This window comes from Malassezia sympodialis, genomic scaffold, assembly GCF_000349305.1.
Source record: "Malassezia sympodialis ATCC 42132 genomic scaffold, msy_sf_1, whole genome shotgun sequence".
NCBI lineage: Eukaryota > Fungi > Basidiomycota > Malasseziomycetes > Malasseziales > Malasseziaceae > Malassezia > Malassezia sympodialis.
Genome location: NW_017387799.1, coordinates 263,505 through 283,897, shown reverse-complemented (window position 1 = coordinate 283,897; position 20,393 = coordinate 263,505). Strand labels below are relative to the sequence as shown.

Sequence of the window (20,393 nt, the reverse complement as noted above, 5' to 3'; positions counted from 1 at the left end):
GTGCTTAGCTGTATCACTTGGTAGAAAACCTTGGCCAGGCGGAGTCACATAGGTATGCCGAACATTGGACAAAATATCCACGCGGGCCTGGTTAAGGGCAGAACCAGGTCCAGATTCCGCTGGTGGACTGTGCCGAACAATGCCAGCACCAAGTTTGTTTGCACTTCCCTCGAGTCCCAGCGCGAGATAGGGCCGCGTCGGCGCAGGGAGCGGATCTTGTCGCATGGTGGAACCAACCGGTGTTGCAGGGAGAACTATACCTCCACTTAACCCTATGACTAGCTACAAGGCTCGTACGCTGCGTGGGGCACTCTCGGCCAAGTCGTCCTCCTCCAGGGCGAATGAATCTGCGCTCCCATTTTGAAGTAAATCCCTAGTCATAGAAACCATGTCAGGGAGCCGTTGTGACAATGCGGCAATCTCACCGCGCCGCTTTAGAGAGTAGGATAACGCCAAGTACGTCTCGCGGGGCAGCTCCGGTGCTGCTGATACAATCGCTGGCTCATCCCAGCTATCTGTTTCCGCAATTTTATCATTTTGAACTGACATCCACGGGAATGAAAGGATGTCATGTAAAAGGGTTTGCCGTAGCTTGGATGGGCACGATGACAGTGCACAAGTGGCACAGGCCCGGGCGAGCACCCTCAGTGAATCGACCGAGCTAGCAGGTTCTTTCTTCACCATGTCACACAGTGAATGTAATAATTGAGCGCAAATACGCCAGTGAGGTCCGCGAGCGCCGGCAGCCAATGCATATGCCTCGACGGCAGGTCTAGCCAGGTCCATAGCCTGGCATGCGTCTCCCAAGGACAGACAAAGGCCAGGATTGTGGGTCCACTAACATGAGCACAGTATACGTACAGCACATGCCTTGGTTTCCTTTTCATCAGATTTCCCATCGTGCCAGAGGATCGCATAATTGTTTGTCGGGAGGCGGGCTTTCTCAAATCCTGCGGCAAGCACAGGCTCTGCCTCCTCGAGGGGTATATTGTGGTGAAGAATGCACCTCAGCGCCGTGTCAAGTGTCTCTTTAGCAACAGCTGAGTTAGAATGCAGCAGGGCGGCTTTGTCAGTAGCCACTGGTGTCCGAAAGGCAGGTCTACCATGATACCATCGTACTTCCTCCCCGAGCACATACAGACGTCGTAGGAGCGCACGAGACCAAACCCATGCAAGTTGGTACTCTTTTCGATAATAATAAAGGTTCAATATGGCTTGGATACGCTGAGATGATCTTGTATCCATGTCCATCTCGTCCACAGAACGAAGCGTGAGGCCTTCGCGGAACCACTCATTGGTGTCTAACTTGGCAGTGTAGGTATCCCTAGCATGTAAGAATGCTTGCCTTATTCGTTTTTGCTTGCGATCCTTCTTTGCTTCCCGTGCATCATCATCTGAATCTTCGAGTGTGATGCCCAGTAGACCGTCCTCCCATTCCATGGTTGCTGTCTGTTTGGTCCCTTTGCCCTCCACACATGACAATTGCGGAGAGCAGTGACGATGATGTTGACGTTCTAGGGGCGCTTATCAAGAGCGAGCTGGAGCCAGAGCTCCTTGACAGGGTATCAGATATTGACAGGGAGCTTGAACTAATCCAGACGCAAATTGACGATTTGCGTCGCCGACGCCAGGAATTGGAGGATCAGCGACAAGGCCTGTTCGAGGCTCAGCGCGAACGGGCGGTCCTTGCTGATGTCCATGCGGTAGACTATGCAAATGGAAAATTTCCATGGACTACTGAGCTTGCGCATCAGGCCCATGAGATATTTGGCATTGAATCATTTCGCCTGTGTCAGGAGGCAGTGTGCAATGCCGTCATGGATCACCGAGACATAATTGTTGTCATGCCGACGGGCGCTGGCAAGTCGTTGTGCTACCAACTTCCATCTCTACTTAGTGACGCAATGTACCTGGTTATTTCTCCGCTAATTGCGCTTATGTCTGACCAGGTTATGCACCTGCGTGAGCGGCAGGTCTCGTGCGCCCTTCTTTCAAGTACGGTATCCAAAGACGAAGCGCAAGTAATTTTGCGTCAGGTTCGCACGGGTGTCGATATGCCGCATCTACTGTATGTCACTCCTGAGCGTATCGTTAAGTCCAAGCAGCTACTGGCGGCTTTGCAACAGGCGTATGAGGCAGGACGGCTTGCCAGGATCGTGGTCGATGAGGCCCACTGCTGTAGCATGATGGGCCACGACTATCGTCCCGATTACAACAAGTTGTCACTGTGTCGGAAGCTTTTTCCTCAAACGCCTATCATGGGTCTGTCTGCCACACTCGGCAAGCGTACACTGCAGGACGTATTACGAATCCTTGGTCTGCCCAGTACGACAGACCCATCCCATGCTCAGTCGCGCCGAACCATCTACTTTCGCGCCCCATTGCACCGGCCCAACCTCTACTATCGAGTACTTACTCGCCCATCCAGCACGGTGGCCTCGCAAGAGCAAATGGTTTCATACATCCTTTCGCACCATGAGAATCAGTCCGGCATTGTATATTGTTTGAGCCGCAAAGATACCCACACACTTGCGCATGCGATTGCACAGCTAAGCCATGGGCGGATCCGCACCGGCGTGTATCATTCTGATCTGGACGAGGCAGAAAAGCAGAATGTACACAGGCTGTGGCGCACGGGTGACATTTCTGTCGTGTGTGCCACGATTGCCTTCGGGATGGGTATTGACAAGGGCAATGTACGTTTTGTGATCCACGCGTGTATATCCAAGTCGCTAGATGGGTATTACCAAGAGACGGGACGTGCGGGGTACGTGCAATCCACTAACACAGGCGCGATGGACATGCAGCTGACTGTGTTCTCCTCTATCGACCCGGAGACATGTCCCGCGTGAGTGCCATGACGGCCGGGGAAGTGGGCGCACAGCGAAAATGTACGCTTGTGAACTCACCCAGTGTTTGCCATGATGAATTATGCCCAATCGAACCTGTGCCGCCGGACGCTCTTTGCGCAGTACTTTGAAGATCCTGACGGCGTATCATCATGCGGGGTCTGCGATAACTGCGAGCGTGGTCTGGCCGCACAGGTTACAGACGTGTCGCTGTCTGCATGGAAGGTTGTGCGAGCTGCGGAGGAGGTGCACCTGCACAATGGACGTGTAACCTTAAGTGGCCTCGCTGACCTGGTCCGAGGCTTGAATCACGCGCAGTTCCGTAAGGTGGACAATAGCGGTGCGCCACATCCCGCCAAGATGCAGCTGGATCTTCCCAGTTTGGGTGGCAAAGTTACCTTGTCGCGCGAGGTACGTACATTCTACTTAGGCAGGATTGCGAGCGCCTTGTTGTGGAGCTGCTTCTCCAAGGTTACCTCTCCGAGAGCTACCGTATGTTGATACACTTACGCCAGAGGCCACAGCGTACACTGTCAATGTGTACGTAGTACCTGGAGGGAAGGCCCGTGTGCTCAGCCAGCTCTCCCTCGACGAAGCCACGACACTAACGGACAAAGTGTCAATGGTGCTACAAACGCCAGCCTCTAAGAAGTCAAAAAATTTGTAATTATACAGGTACTGCCATAACAGAGAGGTTGTCCATCAACGTATCCAAAGCATGCTCGAGCGAAGGCCCCGAGCTCGACCGAGGCAGAGGAGTCTCGGCCTCTTCGCCCTTAGTAGGCTCTGGCGACACAAACGTCCAAAGACACTGCGAGGCGAGTGTCTGTAGTGCGCCCATCGCTGCCACCAGCGTTACACGCCTCTGTGACGCATCGCTTAGCGCATTCGCACGCTGCAGACGCATCCAGCCAATCGCAACGCAAGACAACATATCCACCGGGCCGACTGGTGTCTTGCTGCGGCAGCTCTCCGTATCGTGAAGAAGAGCCACGAACTCGCTGGCGCCCCGTGTGCGAGGCTGCATCGCTGCAAGTGCTCGCGCCATGTGCCGTGCCAGCCGCATATGGCCACTTGCTAACGCGAGCACACCATGTGCCACCACAAGCTGCTCGGCGGCTGGTGCTGTGCGAGGCGGACACTCGTTAGTGAGTGAGCCCAAGTCCTTTTGGAGCTGGGTCAGCGAGGCAGCGTCAGAAACCACATCCAGCACCGCAGGCGCCAGGCACGCCTGTGCACTAGAAGTATCGCTCGCACGCATCATACTCGCTAGCACTGTCGTCCAGAAAGACAGAAGCGACTCGTTGCGAAGTGTCTCCATCAAGTTGCAGAGTGGAGGGACGGAGACTGGCCCGTCAGTAGCAACATTGGCATCGCGCACATGAGCCCAGGCAACAGGTAGCGGCAGACTTAGCATCGGCGCCAGCCGACGGCGCGTATCGTCTGAAACCTTGGGCTCATCGACCAGGGCCACTGCGGCCGAACGCCAGAGACGCACTGCCCGCGACATGCCCCATGGAAGGTACGCACGACGTGCTGCATTGTAAAGCAAGAGAGCGAGGAGTAGCTGCTCATCCACTGAGAAGCCATACAGGAAGTGGTACCGCTCAAGCGCTAGCACAGTGTGCCAGTAGCGCAGAGATCCGCGCCGCGAGGAATCGTCTTCCAGAGACAGCTCCATCTCGCCACGGCGCATTATTGAGCGTCTCGTGAGTAAAGCAGTTGTAGAGTCCTCGCTGTGTAACCACACATAGCGTACGCCCGGGACATGAACCAGAATGAGCAGGACGCATTGCCACACTAGACTCAGGGAAAGGCCGATCGAGGTTGCAGGAATCTTAAGCTGCGTGCCCAAAGCGTCGTATACACGGGATGCCGTGCTTAGCATGACAAGCGGCGAGGAGGCGGCGTGCTCCACCGGCGACGGCAATATCATCGAAGACGGTTGCGCCAACTGCAGTTTCTTGGCCTTGTTCAAACTCCGCTTGCGCATCCATGTACCGGCGCGGCACGTCAATACATACATGCACATAAACACCGCGAGTGCAAGTGCTCCTGCTTGCAGAACCTCGACCACAAGAGCGACAAGAGGCACATGGTCGTACGGGTGAGGCTGTGGCAAGTAGGTCGAAGCGCGCTTGACCAGCTGGTGAGTAGCACCCAGCACACGCACATGAGATGAAGTCGGTGCAGAGTCTGCCCCCCAGTCTGACGAACGGCCCATGAAAGAAAGTCCAGCAAAAGCGCCGAACATGTATCGAGCCGTCTTGGAAGCGCGCTCGGGCTCCGGTGAGTCAGATGACGCAGACTCATCAGCGTCGTCAGCGTCGTCCGAGTCGTCAGCCAGCTCATCGCCTTCCTCGGGAATAGGGCGCGGACTTGCATCACCATATACGGCATCAATGGGGGGATGTGCCGAATGGATCTTGTCCATTTCCGTCCCGAATTGAGAGAGAAGTTCCTCGCCACCATCAAGACTGCGGATAAGCATGTGAAGGCCTGCGACCTCGCGGCTCAGCTGAACCTCACGCGACTTGAGATAGCAGATGTACTCGGTGGCCTTGGTCAAGACGGCCGCCTTGCTAAGCTTGGTCGCAGCTGTCACACCATCCACCAGCTCCTCCGTCTCGGCTTTGCCACGACGGCGCTTACGTCGGCCGTCCCGCGGCCGCATTTCACGCAAAGCCGGTACGACATCACGTAGACCAGCGATGCGGTCATTAATGTTGCTGCGATACCGTCGTTCAATCGCATTGTGAGCTGTCTTTTTCGACCACGGTGAAGTGTCGTCTGCTGGCGCAGATTTAGGCGCAGGGTTCGCACGGCGCGCGGCAGCGGCTGACATTGACGATGAGGAGCGATTCAGCTTAGGACGCGCGCATGCAGGCTCAGGCGCACTAGAGGACCGAAGCTGAGCGAGTGCCGAGCGCGCATCCATGTTGGAGCCAGGCATCATGCGGATGGGTGCAAGAAGAGACTCTTCCAGGGCCTGGCCCGTCATAACAGAGGACGTTGAAGATACGGGTGACGTTGGCGACTGCATAAGCGAGACAGGCGACGGCACCGACTCTTCGGTGGATGGCATCGACGACGACGGCATCGAGGGTGCCCGCGCTATAGTGCTCAGGGTGGAAGGCATATCAGTGGATGCAGCACAAAATGCTGGTTCAGCCAGAGGTGCACTTGGGTGGCCCATAGGATCGGTTGCGAACATCGGCATCACAGGAACAAAGTCCACGGCCGCCAGGTCGAACATAGGGGCAGGCGCTGTTTGCGTAAGGAGAGGCTGGGATGAGGTCTCTATGCACTCGGGGGACTCATTCCGAAGGAGAAAGTCCTCAAAAGCATGAGGACTATTTTCTGTGTCGCTGCCTGACGGTCCACCAGAGCCAGAAAAGTCCGTCAGAGAATCGTCTGTAAATGTATGATCCACGTCGTGAATGAGATTCGTGAGGAAAAGGTCAGGAAGGTCCACTGACGACCAAGGCTTGGGGGAGGTCGCCAACCCCGGCATACCCTTCCAGGGCTTTGGGTCTTCGTACAGTGGTCGTTCCATGGTAGGGTCTAGCCCCGCCCACTTCCAGGAATCCATTACGTGCTTGATCAAGGCGTGTGGCGCCACTTGGCCATCAGTCGACCAAAATCAGCTGTTTCACGCCTCCACCGTATCACGTGACAGGAAACTTGCCTGGAGCGTCCAAGGCAGAGCGAGCCTCTTGGCGCTCGGAGCACAGTCGCGCGAGCGTGTCGTCCAGCTGACGAGAAAGACGATCTTTGGTGAGTATTGATTTCGTACCCGTCTCGCTGAGTGCCTGCTTATAGTCTTGGTTCGCTTCGTGCAAATCGCGCTCCAAGTCCGCCAAGGCCTCTATCTGCTGTTAGGAGCAGACACATACCTGTGCCTCGTCAGACTGATCCGTAGAAGGAAGTTCTTGAATTCGGCGCTGTAAATCTTTAGCCTGTGTGATTAAGTCGGCAATGAGCTCATCGCGACTCGCTTCCATGGCATCCGGTGCTAGGCCTTCCGCGTTCCCAAGCGTTGTCAGCGGGACCTGAGGATTTACTTGTTTGTGACTAGCTTTTCGGGATGTGTAGGCAATTGCTGATGCCATGACCTTTAAAAGAGTGTCGAGCGAATCTTCCAGCTCGGTGAGGGCCAGCATAACGTGCGTGGACAGCCGCCGCAAAAGTGGAGCTGTCTCTATGAAATTGCCACGTGGTAGGGCCGGTCCATGGAGTGAGTACATACAAGCTATGGGAACCTAGGCCGGGCGCACAAAAGCGCACGGTCAACATGGCATGGCTCAGAAGACACATTGTGTGCGTCCTGCTGAAGAATCGCCTACTCGCGGCTGAGAGAGCTGGTCGGCTCGCGTGTAGGGCTGCTGTTCACGGCACCCGTAGCGACAGGGAAGGAAGAGCGCGAGCCACTGTCGGTAAATGATCCGCCGCTCGTCGACAAACGACGCGAGCCAGAGGGACTGCGAGAGAGACCCATATGCGCACCTGGGGAAGCAGGGGACAGAGTGCCGGGGATCGGCTGCGCAGTTGATCCCATGTGAGCTCCTGGGCTGGCTGCCGCATGCGGCACCATCTCGGGATTCGGGATGGCCGTACCAACCGACTGCTTCGGTGCGCGGCCAGCTTTGGACAGGGCATAGTCACCGGAGTCGAAGTACTTGCGTTCCTTGAGCTTGTTGGCCAGCAAGTCCTTGCGGTTCGGCAGCTTGCCGTAGAGGCGGAACAGCTTTTGCTCTTCCTCACTCAAAGACTATGACGGCGTGTTAGCAGCTGAGATAATGTAGTGTAAACGCACTGAGGTATCAATCTTGTTCTGCTGGTGCGGGAGCATGCGAGCCACGAATTTGACGACCGTCACGCGGTCGACGACCAGCACACTTGCCTAGCGGGAGCACGGCCGAGCGGGAGTGGCACGCTAGCAGCGCCTGTCGCCACCTGCTCCCTTACGCACGCGACTAGGGCACGTGCATGAGTGGGTCCGCCGGTCCCGGCCGAAAGGCGGGTGTTGCCAGCACGGAACGCACTGGCCCGAGCCCACCCCGGAGTGCTCTTCTACCATTGCATCCATTCTCACGTCACCATGTCGATTCCCGTGCCGCCCAGCTGGAAGGACCTCGGTAAGGCCGCGTCCGACATCCTTGGTAAGGACTACCCGATCCACGGCTCGACCCTGGAGGTGAAGACGCGCACGCCCTCGGGTGTGACCTTCAAAGTGCTGGGTCTGCACGACAACAAGTCGTCGACCATCAGCGGCGACCTGGAGGCGAGCTGGGCCGACCGCAAGAAGGGTCTGGCTTTCACGCAGGCCTGGTCGACTGCCAATGTGCTCCGCAACCACATTGAGCTGGAGAACCACGTCGCCAAGGGCCTGAAGCTCGAGGTGATCTCGACGCTCGTGCCTGAGAAGCAAGCGAAGAACGCCCTGGTGGCGCTCACCTACAAGGCGCCCGGTGTGCATGTGCGCAACTTTGTGGATGCCTTCAAGGGCCCGCTGCTGACCGCCGATGCCGTGGTCGGCCGTGACGGCTTCCTGTTCGGTGCCGAGGCCGCCTACAGCGCCAAGGACAAGAAGCTGGCCCGCTACAACCTGGCTGCTGGCTTCCACGCTCCTGAGTACGCCGTCACGCTGCACGCTCTCGGCAACCTGTCGACCTACAGCGCCTCGTACTACCACCGCGTGAATGCCGACATTGAGGCCAGCGCCCGCGCCACCTACGACTCGAAGGCTGCCAGCAACGTGAACCTCGAGGTCGGTACCAAGACCTACCTTGACAACGCTGCGTTCATCAAGGCCAAGATCAACAACTCCGGTATCCTGGCCCTCGGCTACGCCCAGGCCCTGCGTCCTGGCATCAAGGCCACCTTTGGTCTCGCGCTCGACACCCTTAAGATCTCGTCGGGCACTACTGATGCGAGCGCCCACAAGATTGGTGCCTCGCTCACCTTTGAGGCTTGAGTCGAATCGTAGTCGTGTAATAGACGCCCAGCTTTTTCTCGGCCAAGGCACGTGGTCGTCGTCGCACGGCCTGACGCGCCACGTCCACGGTGGCTCGCTATGCAGGGGCGCGTGCTGTCGCCAACGCTGGCCTTTCATGAGGCGCGCGAAGTGTGTGCGGACCTATCCGCCATCTTTGCGGCGTCTGAACTAAGCATGGCGATGCCTGAAGGTGCACCCACCGGGACCCAGGCGCACATTCCGTACGACGAGCAGGTGCGGGTGCGGGTGCACTTGCGCCTGCCGTCCCTCCCCAGCCGCCTTCCGCCGCCGCGGGAGGCAACCGAGGCTGTGACCGTGCTTGATAATGAGTCTCTGCAGCGTCTCCCTCCGCGTCTCGTTGCGCTAGCCACTTCTTTGCAGCTTCGAGTGCAAGCTGCGTTCCTTGAAGAGCCTACGTCGCCGGTGACTGTGTACGCATGGCAGGGCATGGAGCCGCACACTGACTTTTGCGTGCGACTCCCAAGTTGTGAGGAAGAAACACCCTCAAGCATAACACCATTCGGCGAAGACTCTGGGCTCAATGGTATTGTCTACGACACGGCGTCCAAGGCGTGGCACATGCACTGGTACTGTGATCTGGTCATGCCGTGGAGGAGAGCCCGGGGAAAAGTCGCGTCAGTGCGCATCAATTCCGACCTGCGCCTGCGCCTTGATCTTGGCACACTGGTCGCGCACGCGGACGCGCCGCGGCCACAGACGCCGTTCCACTACACGGCGCACTCAGTACATCCTTGCGCGCTTTCTGGCGACCCGTACATGATCGAAGCAGATATGCTAAGCGAGCTGGCCGCCTCCGTCAAGGTCCCTGACGAAACGCCCGAGCAGCGACACAAGCATCTGGCGGACCAGCTCACGCTGCTTCCAACGTCGATGCTCATGCCTGGTGTGCTAGGGTCTGATATCGTGACACCCTGGAGCGAGGCCGTGCACCTTGCGCAGCGTGTGCGACGTGCCAAAGAACTCGAAGCCGCCGCCCTCGCGTCGGATGCTGATATTGCGCTCAGCTCATGGACAACGCCGCCCAAACCTGCGCCAGGCGGAATGCATCGCTCGACCTCTCTGCCTGTTCCATCGGAGCCCCCTGCAGCTCCTGACGACACGGTGGATGTACCGACGCTCGCACTCAGTGGTCTTGTGACGCTGTGCCGCGCAGCCCACCTCGATGTGACGGTTGAAATCATGCTTTCAGTGCGCATTTACCAGCAACGCCGTCTCTGCCCGACACCGCGCGGCACATACGCCATGATCGTGTGGGTGGAGCTGGAGAACGGGTCGATCGACACGCCGTTTGTGCTGCACGATGTCACGCTGCAAATTGGCAGCGCGTCGTACGGCGGACAGCGCATGGATCCGCTCGCCGATGCGGACGACGTGAAGATGATCGTGGAGCCGCTTTATGCGTCGAACGTGTTTCCTATGCACATTGGACCACTCAGTCAGCACAATCTACTGTACACCGTGCGCATTGAGTGTGCGCACATGGATGTGAGTCAAACAGCAGCCACGATGGCTGCTTGGCTACCCTGCCGCCACGCGCGCGTCGTTTTGCGCGGCACACCGGCACGCGGCGGGGAAGCAGCGCCAAGCACATATCTCTCTGACTACTGTGCCTCTGTTTACACGGGTCTCGCACAAAACGACCTCCAGCGCACGATGATCGCCAAGCAGGCCTTGCGCCGAGCGGCCGGCGCCATCGATGCGGCGCCCTTCATGCAGGCAGCTCGCATGGTCTCTGCGTCGCCCAATGACGCGCCGCCGCCGCCGCCAAAGCCATGGCGAGCGAACTCGGGCCTGCTCCGTGCGAGTGAGGCGCCCGGTGCGCCCACTCGCCGTGCCATCGCATGGAACCAAGCGGATGTCAGCACAAAAGGCTGTGATCCCGGAGAAATGGCGTCTGCTATGGCGTCACTGCATGGTGCACTACTTGCAAAGGTAAACGTAACGCAGCATGCGCCGACCTTAGGCCTGGGGCGTGCACTATTGCATGTGTCGCTCTTCCATCTGAGCACGGAGGAAATGGACCTCGAGGTGCAGTGGCACCCTGACACCCAGAGTGCAAGCCAGGACACTGTGCTTCCAGAACGACCATGTGTGTCACTGGGCCGCCTCGCACCAGGGCAGAGTTGCGCCGCGGATCTCGAGCTACACCTCCTCGAGGCGGGATACCACGTGCTAGGTCATATTGGCGTCCTCAATCGGGCGACTGGCATCGCCTGTGTGTTGCAGCACGTGGGTGCTGTGTATGTCGCTACGGAAGGCGGCTCAGCAGCGACCTGAGCGCCGTCTCGTGGAGCGCTTCGCGGCAGGCCGCGTCGTGCGCGAGACGCTGCGCGGCCGTCAGGATACTAGCACGCTGCGCCTCATCACATGTAAGGAAGCCACGCACAAACTCGCCATCAATCACGCCGAGCGGTGGTGCCTCGCGCGTATCGGTACGCAGCGTGCGCCAGACCGCCCACGGTACGCCGTCCACACTGCAAGTCTCGCTCGCGAGTGCCTCTTGCAGGTAGCCAAGCACCTGCGCGTCGTGAGGCGCCAAGTCAGTCAACATACCCACACCCCCCGCCGCAGCGCCGACATACACACAGCCCTCGCTCGCACGCACGAGCCGATTGACCATGTCGCCATAGTGAAACGCCGTCGTGCGTCGCATCACGTGGGACCAAGCCTCGCGCGGCGCAGACTCGGGCAGTGCCAAGCGCTGCGCGACAAACATATTCATCGCAATGTCCGCGCCGACATACTCTTGGCCGGCCACATCGTAGATACCGACCGCTGTTGTCCAGTACGGGTCCAAGTCGCGCGCCAGCTCGCGCAACGTACCGTCTGCCTCGATGTGCAGCACCGTGAGCGAGTGCATCGCGTCACCCACCACAATCGTCGACTCGTGTGCCGCGATGCAGCTCGCCATGAACGCGCAGCCCCAGCGCGCGACTGGATGCAAGCACCGGGCGTCTGCGTCCCATGCGTATGTGTGCACTTGTGCATCCACAGCTGCGACAATATAGTGGGGCACGTACGCCACACCTAGAACATGACCTGGCACGTCCAGCGCGCCTAGCATCTCGATGTGCGTGCCGTCTAAACGCCCGACAATCACGCGCCCCGATGTGGGCGCAGTGCCTGCGGTCGTCACATAGCCCGTGCCGAGGAATACATGTTCGGTCTCATTGATGCGCGCGACGTGCACGCAGCTTGGTCGCTCCGGCACGGGCAGCACCATCTCGGCACGATGTTCGAGCGACCTGCGGTCGCACAGGGCAACACGGCCACGGGTCGCATCCTCATCCCATAATGCGACGACAGCGTGCTCCGACGCAAGACTCACACTCGTGGGTGCCTCGGCGCCGAGCGGCGCTGTAGTCACATGGTCCTGCTGCACGCCCGTGACGCTGTGCAACGTGAGTCGTGCATGTGCTAGCACTGCGCAGTGTAGCGCAGGGCTCCTGGGAAGGTACACACGCACGAGTGCATCAACGCCGTGCGCAGGCCATGGACTGTACTGCCACTGGCCGCCTACTGCATAGAGTAGGCCCGCATCGGTGCGAGTGCCAAGCAGGAGACCCGTACCACGCAGGCCAAGCACATCAAGCGCGCATGGTTCGCAACGCACACGCGACCCACGCAGCTGCAGGGAATGGGCCACTGTTTCTCCATCCAGCACGAGCACACGGCCATCGACTGTACCTAGCACGAGCCCGGGGGGAGATTCCGGCACCCATGCATGAAGAAGCACACACGATGGCACACTGGGAGCGACCTGTGTCCATGTTTGCTTAGTATGGAGCGTAGGCACTGCCAGACGAATCACCGACGCATCCCAGAGGCCGACGAGTACATCGTCGCCTAGCCAAACGCACGCCACTTCGGCCCGAAGAACCTGCTCGCTCACGACCGTCAACCCGGTAGAGGCGCTCGCACGTAGCAGCACCACACGCCCGCCATGTAGGCCGATAAGGACATGGTCGCCAGCCGCGTAAGCGGCCACCACCTCAGCCTCTGGCGCCCATGTCTTGTCCTGCCACTCAATGTGCGTGCGCGTCACAAGCAGAGGATGTCCACCGACGCCGGCCGCGTACACGACACGGCCGGCCACGGCGCTGCGGAGCACCAGTGATGCATCGTACACATGTGCCTCGTGTGTGTACACGGCCACAAGCGCCGTCGTGTGAAGCCCTGAGGGACTCGGGGTATGGCATGCATAGAGATCAATGCATTCGGGCGCTGCGCCTTCTGCGTGAAGCATAGTCGGTAGCGCGTGAGAGAGTAGCTGAAGGCAGTAAGCAGGAGGCGCACCACAAGCTCGCAGTAGGCGCGGCGGCGCAGCAGGGCCTGCAGCGGGTGCTGCAATAGCCAAATCCAGAACGGGCCCTGCATGTGGCCACGTATGAATGGAGTGCCATCCACGGTCCACGAGTCCCAGGTGCGAGTCGCTCGTAGCGCTCGCAAGAACCACAATCTGGTCGCTTAGCGGCGTCAGAGCATGTGGACCTGCAGGCACAGACAGTCCACGAGCCAGGCACCGTACATCGAAGCGCGCAGCGCCCGCTGAAGGGGCCCATGGGCCTTGCATCACAAAGAGGCTGCCGTCCGCCATAGCATAGAGAACGGGATACATGGAAGTGGGAAGCACACAGGCCGCAACGACCTGTCCACCCTGGGCGAGACTTGTATGCTGCAAGGCGGGCGGCGACGGACGTGCGCGTTTGGGAGCGGGCTTTGTCCCGACGCCGCGCGCAGCGATCGTGGGTGGCGGAACAAAGAATACACTGTGCTCACAAAACAGAAGGACACCACCGCCTGCATCCGCAGGCAGCGCAACGAGATAGTGAGCTCCGAAGGCGTCAGCGTCCGGGATCGGCACAGAGGAAGAAGGCTCAGCGTCGCTCCACGGCACAGGGCGCAGAGCGTGGCGCGCTGCATGGATAGTGTGGAAGGTAAGCACGGGCTGTCCCTGCGATGCTGCAGCAGTCGATACTGTGAGAAGAGCCAACATGGCTGGTGTCGATGGTTTACGGGCCAGGACGACACTTGCGATAAGGACGACATCATCGAGACTATGTTAGTCATAGATACGTACCGTGCGTCCCAGTTCTGCTTCGTATCGAGCGACAAGAGGCGCACTTGCCCTGTATACACATGAGCGAGCACCCAGCGACCCGGTGCACCATCTGCGCCCTCCAGCTCTACTGCGAGGCCAAGGCCCAATTCGGCGGCGGTCCGTCCTGCCAGGTGCAGGTCCCAAACCTGCACTGTGTGCACGTCCCACGTTCCGCGTGGCTCAATGCGTACGAGGCGCGGCGTCGGGTGGTCAGTGAGCACAAGAAGTGCATCGGGCCCTCGCGCGCGACGTACTGCCTCCATGGCCAGCACACGCGCATGTAGACGCACCTGGCGCACACGCACAGGCGCGGCTTCGCAGCCTGTCGGCGTTGGGGCCTCGTCGTCGAGTGTGTAGAACGATAGGCTTGCATGATGTGCTAGGCACAGATACGTATACCCATGCCACCACGCATGCACAGCGACCCCTGCGACCGCCGCCGTGCTTGGATGAAATGGCGCTAGCCACCGCATCGGTGGGAGACTAATCGTGCGGCAGGTGGAGGTGAGCGGCAGGGGGCGTGGATCTGACACTATGTTAGGAAGCCGCGCCACTGCGTAGCACTTGAACGCTCGCGTGTGCGAATCTGCGTATCAATTCGAGCCTTTTCAGCGAGAAAATCGGCATCGTCGAGATACTTGGCATGTGCGGGGCGCGCGAGCCAGTCGCGCGCCGCGTATACATCGCCGCGCAGGCGAAGTGCTTGCGCCTTGCGGAAGCTGCATTAGATATAGGACATACATGGCTTTGGCATTGGTCGCATCACCGGCAAGTGCCTGATCACACACCTCAGCCGCACGGTCGTAGCGCGCAAGTGCAAGGAAGCATGCGGCCATCTGTGTTAGTATAGATACGCACATTCGAGCGCACTTGACTCAAGTGCCGCTGGCCTTCACGTAGGTCGGTCGATGCTACCTCCGGACGTGGCGCAACGCCGGACAGCGCACTTGAATCGAGGCCGGACAAATGCTGTCTTAGTAGGCTGACGTACAAGCACTGCATAATAATATTCACGCAACGCGCCCTTATAGTCTTTTTGACTATACAGAGCATTGCCGGCCTGCTTGTGCTCAACGCCCTGCGCGATACGCGCGGCCGTGTCGCTCGGTGATCGCGGCATACGCAACGGCCAAGTGGAGGGTGGAGGCGACAGCGGCGCGTAGCGTGGCGCTGCATCGCGTTCAGCGTCATGGTGTGGCTCGCAGCGCCGCACGTCGGCGTGAGCGGCGCGGGCCACGCCGCGGCATATTTCGATGCTGTCGAACAGCATGTGTATGCGGATTTGCCGCCACTTGCGCTGGCTGACGCCATGAGCGCGGATGCCACGGTGACTCGTGCCCCGTCGGCGGCCGCCCACGACGCCACACACATTGCGATGCGTTTGAGAACGCACAGTAGCGATCGTGATGCCTGGAACGCCTGCATTTCTTTGCTCTCGAATGGCTCTGATACTAGTTCAGTCCTTGTACCTGTCGTACTGAGCCTTATTCAGGACGCCTCTACGCCTCTCCCGGACGTCCTGGACGCAGTGATCGCGCTGCTATGTACCCACCCTGACCCCACATTCTGGCAGCGCACTGGTCATGCCCCACTATCTGTACTGTCGCATCTCCTCGCGCACCCATTACTTGATAAAGTTCCAGTGACGACTCTCTACAAGGCGTTGAGCGCCCTTCTCGAGGCACTCCACACGTACTCGCCGGCCGCGTACGATGAAGGCCTAAAAACTCTCATGCATGACCTTCTTGAAAAGCGCCAGGGTGCACATATACCCGTGCATGTGCGCACGTCCTACCTCGTACTCGGCGCTCAGCTCCTCGAGCAGCGTGTCGCCTTGGCATGGGATGCCACGCTCCAGCATCGCAGTGCGCGTGCGTGCACACAGGGTGATTCTAGTGCATCATTCGTGCTCCATGTGTATGCATCGCGCATCGTGAGCGCTGTCGTACGTCATCCGCGGCTTGTGCGCCTGATTGGACTCGCGTTGGCCCACGATGCAGTCAAGACGGCGAATGTGTGTGTGGCACTCTCCCACACGACGACACGCGTAGCGCAGCTGCGCAAGCGGTTTATGGACCATGAAGCGCCCGATGCGGACGAGTCACTCTACCGCGCGGCGCTCGCTGAGCATGGCACGTTGTCCGCACCGACAACGTCGCCGCAGCTGTGGACGCATGTCGCTCTTCTCCTTGGCAGTGACGAGGCACGCACTGCGCCGATGCACCTGGCCGCTTATCTCTTGCGCGCGCTCACAATCGTCGCGCCCATGTACCCAGCCCCGGTCGTCGAGGCACATACACCGCGTGCTTTGGCGAACGAGGCAGCGCCTGCATTCGTGGCGTTCCGAACGTGCATAACGAAGGCAGTGATTGGGACCCGGCAGGCCATGGCCATGATAGTCGAGTCGCTTCCGCCGGCTACGGCGCACCTTGCAGCGATAGCGCCGCGCCTACGAGCCGTGTGCCTAGAAGCAGCGCCGCTCCTGAGTATTTGTGCGGCGCCTGCGCTCATGCAAGGCATCGAGAGTCTGCTGCAAACGCTTTCTGATCCATCGTATTCGCGTTTTGAAATGCTACATACGCTGTGGCTCGAAGAGCGCGCAGCAGCACTGGATGGGACGCAGCGCTTTATTGCGCTCTTTTTGCTGGCGACACAGCACGTATCGTGGACTTGGCCGCTCGCTCGGGCGGGTGTGCGCCTGATTGACGACCTTTTGCATGTTCTGTGCGACAGGACAGTCGGTGTGTTGCTACCCTATATCCCATGGGGCACACTCGCTGATGGCCCTCGTGTGCTGGCACTATGGACGGGCCTTGCACAATGCGTTGCCACAATCTTCGCGCAGGTACCTGGTTGGTCACGCACGGGCGATCGGCAGGCGATGCTGCCGTATCTAGCCCATGTCCCCGCGCTTGCCTCGTACATGGTCCAGAGTGCCGACCTCGCCAGTCGTGCGACGGAGCTCGAGGGGCTTGAAGACGGTGTGCAAACGGCGCTTTTGGCGCCGTTGCACGAGGCTGTCGCGTGGCTGCGTCTGAATCATGGCGAGCTGTTGCAGCAGCTTTTTGATTATTTGCGTCGCACCGTCAAGGTGCTCAAAGCGCACGGCGTCTGTGTGCCTCCCGCGTTCCAGACCCAGGTCATCGACTTTCTCACGCAGCAGCTCGCGATCCCCGATGCACAAGAGCGGCGTACCCTTCTAACGACACCGCAAATGGAGTTGCTCCTGGAAGAATGCCGTGCCCTGCGGACAGAGGCACCGGCTGGCCCTAGCGCACCGCGCCCGTCACCCCCTCTGCGACAGCAGACGCTTCCATGGGCCCCTGCGCGACCTGCGCGTGCCCCGCCTGCGCCCACGCCCGTGGTTGACCTCACGCGTGAGGCGCCTTCGCCGTCAGCGTTCCGGAAGGCGACACATACGCCCGCAGCAGCCACGCGCAGCGCGCCGCGCGTGCGCAGCTCGACCGGAAAACTCGCGCAGCTACGCAACGAGTTCCAGCTCACTCGTACCGCCGCCCGCAGGCCCCATGCGCCGCGCCGTGAATTTGAGCCAGACGAGCCACGCGCGCCGCTCGCAATGAGTAGCGTCACAGGCGCCATCCGACCGCCACCAGTGCGGCCTGCGCCACCGCCCGAGTCGGATACGACAAGCGAGAGCGAGAGTGAGGATGAGGGCGGCCGGCGTGGCCTCTCGTCGCTCGCATCGCCGCCGAAGGCCAAGGCGCCCGTCGTGCGCCGCCGCGTACAGCCCATGACTGATCCAGCCTTGCAAGAGACGATGCGCCGTGCCGAAGACGAGCAGCGCCGACGCCGCCTGCGCACGCCTCCTTCGATGGCGCCATTACACGAGGGCCTTACTCGCTGGGACATGGGATCGCAGGCACTAACACCTCCGTGTCGTCTCGATGGCCTGCCTTTTCCTGCCTCCATTCCATCGTGGGCGCCAAATGCAGACGCATATATGGAGCGCTTTGGTACGCTGCTCTCGCTCGAGGCCTGGGCGCAGTTCCAACAGAGCTGTGAGCAGCGCAAAGAAGTGCCGAGTGTGGATGTGCATTACGTGCGCCAGCGCCGCGTTGACAGCTTTGTGCAGTTGGAGCTGATCACCACGGGCACCGTGCCGACCGGCTTTGGGCTGAGCGACACGGACGTCGTATGCTTGGAGCTGCCTGAGCGCGCATTTGAGGCCGTCGCAGTCGTGTGCCGCGCCAGGGCCAGCGCCACGGACGCTCGTGTGCTTGACCTGGAGCTGCGGTGCGCCCACGCCAAGGTGCAGTCCGCGCTGCCGTACGTGTCAGAGCGTGGTTGGCGTCTCCGTAAGCTACTTACGCTTACGACGCTGCGGCGTGAATATGCGGCACTCGGCAGCGTGCCGGACCTGCTTTTGGCGCAAGACCTGCTTCAGGCGCGCGTCGCGCCACGGCCCGAGGTGTCCGATGCGGATCGTGCACGGGCTGCGCACACATACGCGCTGAATGCGCCGCAGGCGCAAGCAGTCGTTGCGGCGATGCGCACCAATGGCTTCTCGCTGATCCAGGGACCACCCGGTACCGGTAAGACGAAGACAATCCGTGCGCTTGTAGCGTCTCACCTGGTACGGCAGCGGCCGGCGCGTAGTGCAAAGCGCACGCCCGATGCCAAGATCTTACTATGTGCACCGAGCAATGCTGCAATTGATGAGCTTGTTGCTCGCCTCAAGGATGGCGTCGACGTGGATGGCGAGCGGATCGTGCCGCGCCTCGTGCGGTTGGGCCGGGAGGACGCCGTGCATCCGAGTGTGCAGGACGTGACACTGGATGCCCTCGCGCGTGGCACCGAGACCGGGCGGCCGATCGGTGACGTGCAAGCAGAGCAGCGGCGTGTCGAGGCGCAAGTACAAGCTGCGCGCCAGCAGCTTGCGGCAGGCATCACTGGCGCACAAGCGCGAGAGCGACAGCGTGAGCTGAACGAACTGTCTGATCGCCTCCTTGAGCTGCGCGAGGAGCTGCAGTCACTTGAGAGCCGGCAGCGCCGGTCACTACAGCGCACAGATGCAGGGCTCTCGCTGACGCGCAAGCAAGTCCTGGACGACGCTGAGGTTGTATGTGCAACGCTGGCCAGTGCAGGACACGAGTCGCTGTATGCGTACACATTTGATACGGTCGTCATTGACGAGGCGGCGCAGGCTGTCGAACTGAGTGCGCTCATTCCACTGCGCTATGAATGTCGTCGGTGCATTCTCGTGGGTGACCCCAAGCAGCTGCCACCGACGGTGATCAGTACCGAGGCGGAACGCCGCGGCTATGCACAGTCGTTGTTTGTGCGGCTGTATGAGGCGGCGTCGGACCGTGTGCATCTGCTGTCGATCCAGTACCGCATGCATCCAAGCATCAGCCAGTTTCCCTCGGCGGCCTTCTACGGGCGGCACCTGCGGGATGGGCCGGGTATGGCCGAGGCGACAGCGCAGCCGTGGCATGCTGCGCCGCTGTTTGGCCCGTTCCGGTTCCTGGATGTGCGGGGCACCGAGTCGATGGGCCGCGGCCACTCGCTGCAGAACACGGCCGAGGCGCGCGCAGCGATGCAGGCGTACGAGGCGCTGCAGCAGGTGGCCGGACAGAGCCTGGCAGGCCGCGTGGCGTTCATCAGCATGTACAAGGCGCAGGTTGAGTTGCTGCGCTCGCTGTTTGTGCAGCGCTATGGGCGGGCGAGCGCGGACCATGCCGACTTTCGCAGTGTGGACGGATTCCAGGGGCAAGAAAAGGATATCATCTTTCTCAGCTGCGTGCGCAGCAACAGTGACGGCACGATGGGTTTCCTGGGTGATCAACGCCGCTTGAACGTCGCCCTAACACGTGCACGAAGCAATTTGATTGTGCTGGGCCATGCGTCGCACCTGTGTCATGATCCAGTGTGGCGCCGCCTGATCACCGAGGCGCGCACACTCCAGTGCTGCATAGAGGTCACGCCGCATACGTTTACGAACCCGGCCAAGATGGCGCGTCCCAAGGCGGTGCTTGGCCCTGAGCCTGTTCCGCAGGATCCAGCGCCTGCCCCCCCGCAGAGCTCTGCGGCGCCTGCACCCAAGCAAACCATGCAGCCTGCGCCGAAACGACCTCGAGTAGAGACCACCGTGTCGCCGAAGGTCGCGCCGTCCGAGTCGCTACGCAAGCAGACGCCTGCACTTAAGGCACCACCAAAGGTCGCGCCGTCTGCATCGCTATGCAAGCAGACGCCCACACCCAAGGCGCCGCCAAAGGTCGTGCCGTCCGCTTCGCTGCTCAAGCGGCCGACTGTGCCTAAAGTGCGTCCGCGTACCGCGTCCGAGGCCGAGACGCCCCCAACTGTGGGCCGTGCGCAGCCCACGTGGCTTCGCTCCGCACGACCTCCTATCCTTCCCAAAAAGCCTTAGCGCGGCGACGCGCATGGCGACTCCCCTACGCCATCG

At 60.3% G+C, this 20,393-nt stretch overlaps 7 protein-coding genes across 7 annotated transcripts; 4 read left to right on the top strand and 3 right to left on the bottom strand.

Annotated features, from left to right (window-relative positions):
- Window positions 1-1,937: 1,937 nt before the first annotated feature.
- MSY001_0115 (uncharacterized protein) lies at window positions 1,938-3,457 on the top strand (the record flags this gene model as incomplete). Its single annotated transcript, XM_018883198.1, has 6 exons — window positions 1,938-2,760; window positions 2,791-2,841; window positions 2,914-3,260; window positions 3,284-3,341; window positions 3,365-3,389; window positions 3,430-3,457. The coding sequence occupies 6 exons, from the start codon at window positions 1,938-1,940 to the stop codon at window positions 3,455-3,457; spliced, it is 1,332 nt and encodes a 443-aa protein (XP_018738760.1).
- Window positions 3,458-4,781: 1,324 nt separating this feature from the next.
- Window positions 4,782-5,850, bottom strand: MSY001_0114 (uncharacterized protein; the record flags this gene model as incomplete). The annotated part of the gene is made up of 2 exons (XM_018883187.1): window positions 4,782-4,812; window positions 4,874-5,850. 2 exons carry the CDS (start codon window positions 5,848-5,850, stop codon window positions 4,782-4,784), a joined length of 1,008 nt encoding a protein of 335 aa, XP_018738759.1.
- A 1,341-nt stretch (window positions 5,851-7,191) lies between these two features.
- MSY001_0113 (uncharacterized protein) lies at window positions 7,192-7,701 on the bottom strand (the record flags this gene model as incomplete). The annotated part of the gene is made up of 2 exons (XM_018883176.1): window positions 7,192-7,620; window positions 7,666-7,701. 2 exons carry the CDS (start codon window positions 7,699-7,701, stop codon window positions 7,192-7,194), a joined length of 465 nt encoding a protein of 154 aa, XP_018738758.1.
- Window positions 7,702-7,950: 249 nt separating this feature from the next.
- On the top strand, window positions 7,951-8,826 carry MSY001_0112 (uncharacterized protein; the record flags this gene model as incomplete). Its single annotated transcript, XM_018883165.1, has 1 exon — window positions 7,951-8,826. One exon carries the CDS (start codon window positions 7,951-7,953, stop codon window positions 8,824-8,826), a length of 876 nt encoding a protein of 291 aa, XP_018738757.1.
- Window positions 8,827-8,925: 99 nt separating this feature from the next.
- On the top strand, window positions 8,926-11,044 carry MSY001_0111 (uncharacterized protein; the record flags this gene model as incomplete). The annotated part of the gene is made up of 2 exons (XM_018883154.1): window positions 8,926-10,896; window positions 10,949-11,044. The coding sequence occupies 2 exons, from the start codon at window positions 8,926-8,928 to the stop codon at window positions 11,042-11,044; spliced, it is 2,067 nt and encodes a 688-aa protein (XP_018738756.1).
- A 72-nt stretch (window positions 11,045-11,116) lies between these two features.
- MSY001_0110 (uncharacterized protein) lies at window positions 11,117-14,805 on the bottom strand (the record flags this gene model as incomplete). Its single annotated transcript, XM_018883143.1, has 4 exons — window positions 11,117-13,898; window positions 13,949-14,413; window positions 14,503-14,678; window positions 14,758-14,805. The coding sequence occupies 4 exons, from the start codon at window positions 14,803-14,805 to the stop codon at window positions 11,117-11,119; spliced, it is 3,471 nt and encodes a 1,156-aa protein (XP_018738755.1).
- Window positions 14,806-15,158: 353 nt separating this feature from the next.
- Window positions 15,159-20,357, top strand: MSY001_0109 (uncharacterized protein; the record flags this gene model as incomplete). Its single annotated transcript, XM_018883132.1, has 1 exon — window positions 15,159-20,357. One exon carries the CDS (start codon window positions 15,159-15,161, stop codon window positions 20,355-20,357), a length of 5,199 nt encoding a protein of 1,732 aa, XP_018738754.1.
- Window positions 20,358-20,393: the final 36 nt, after the last annotated feature.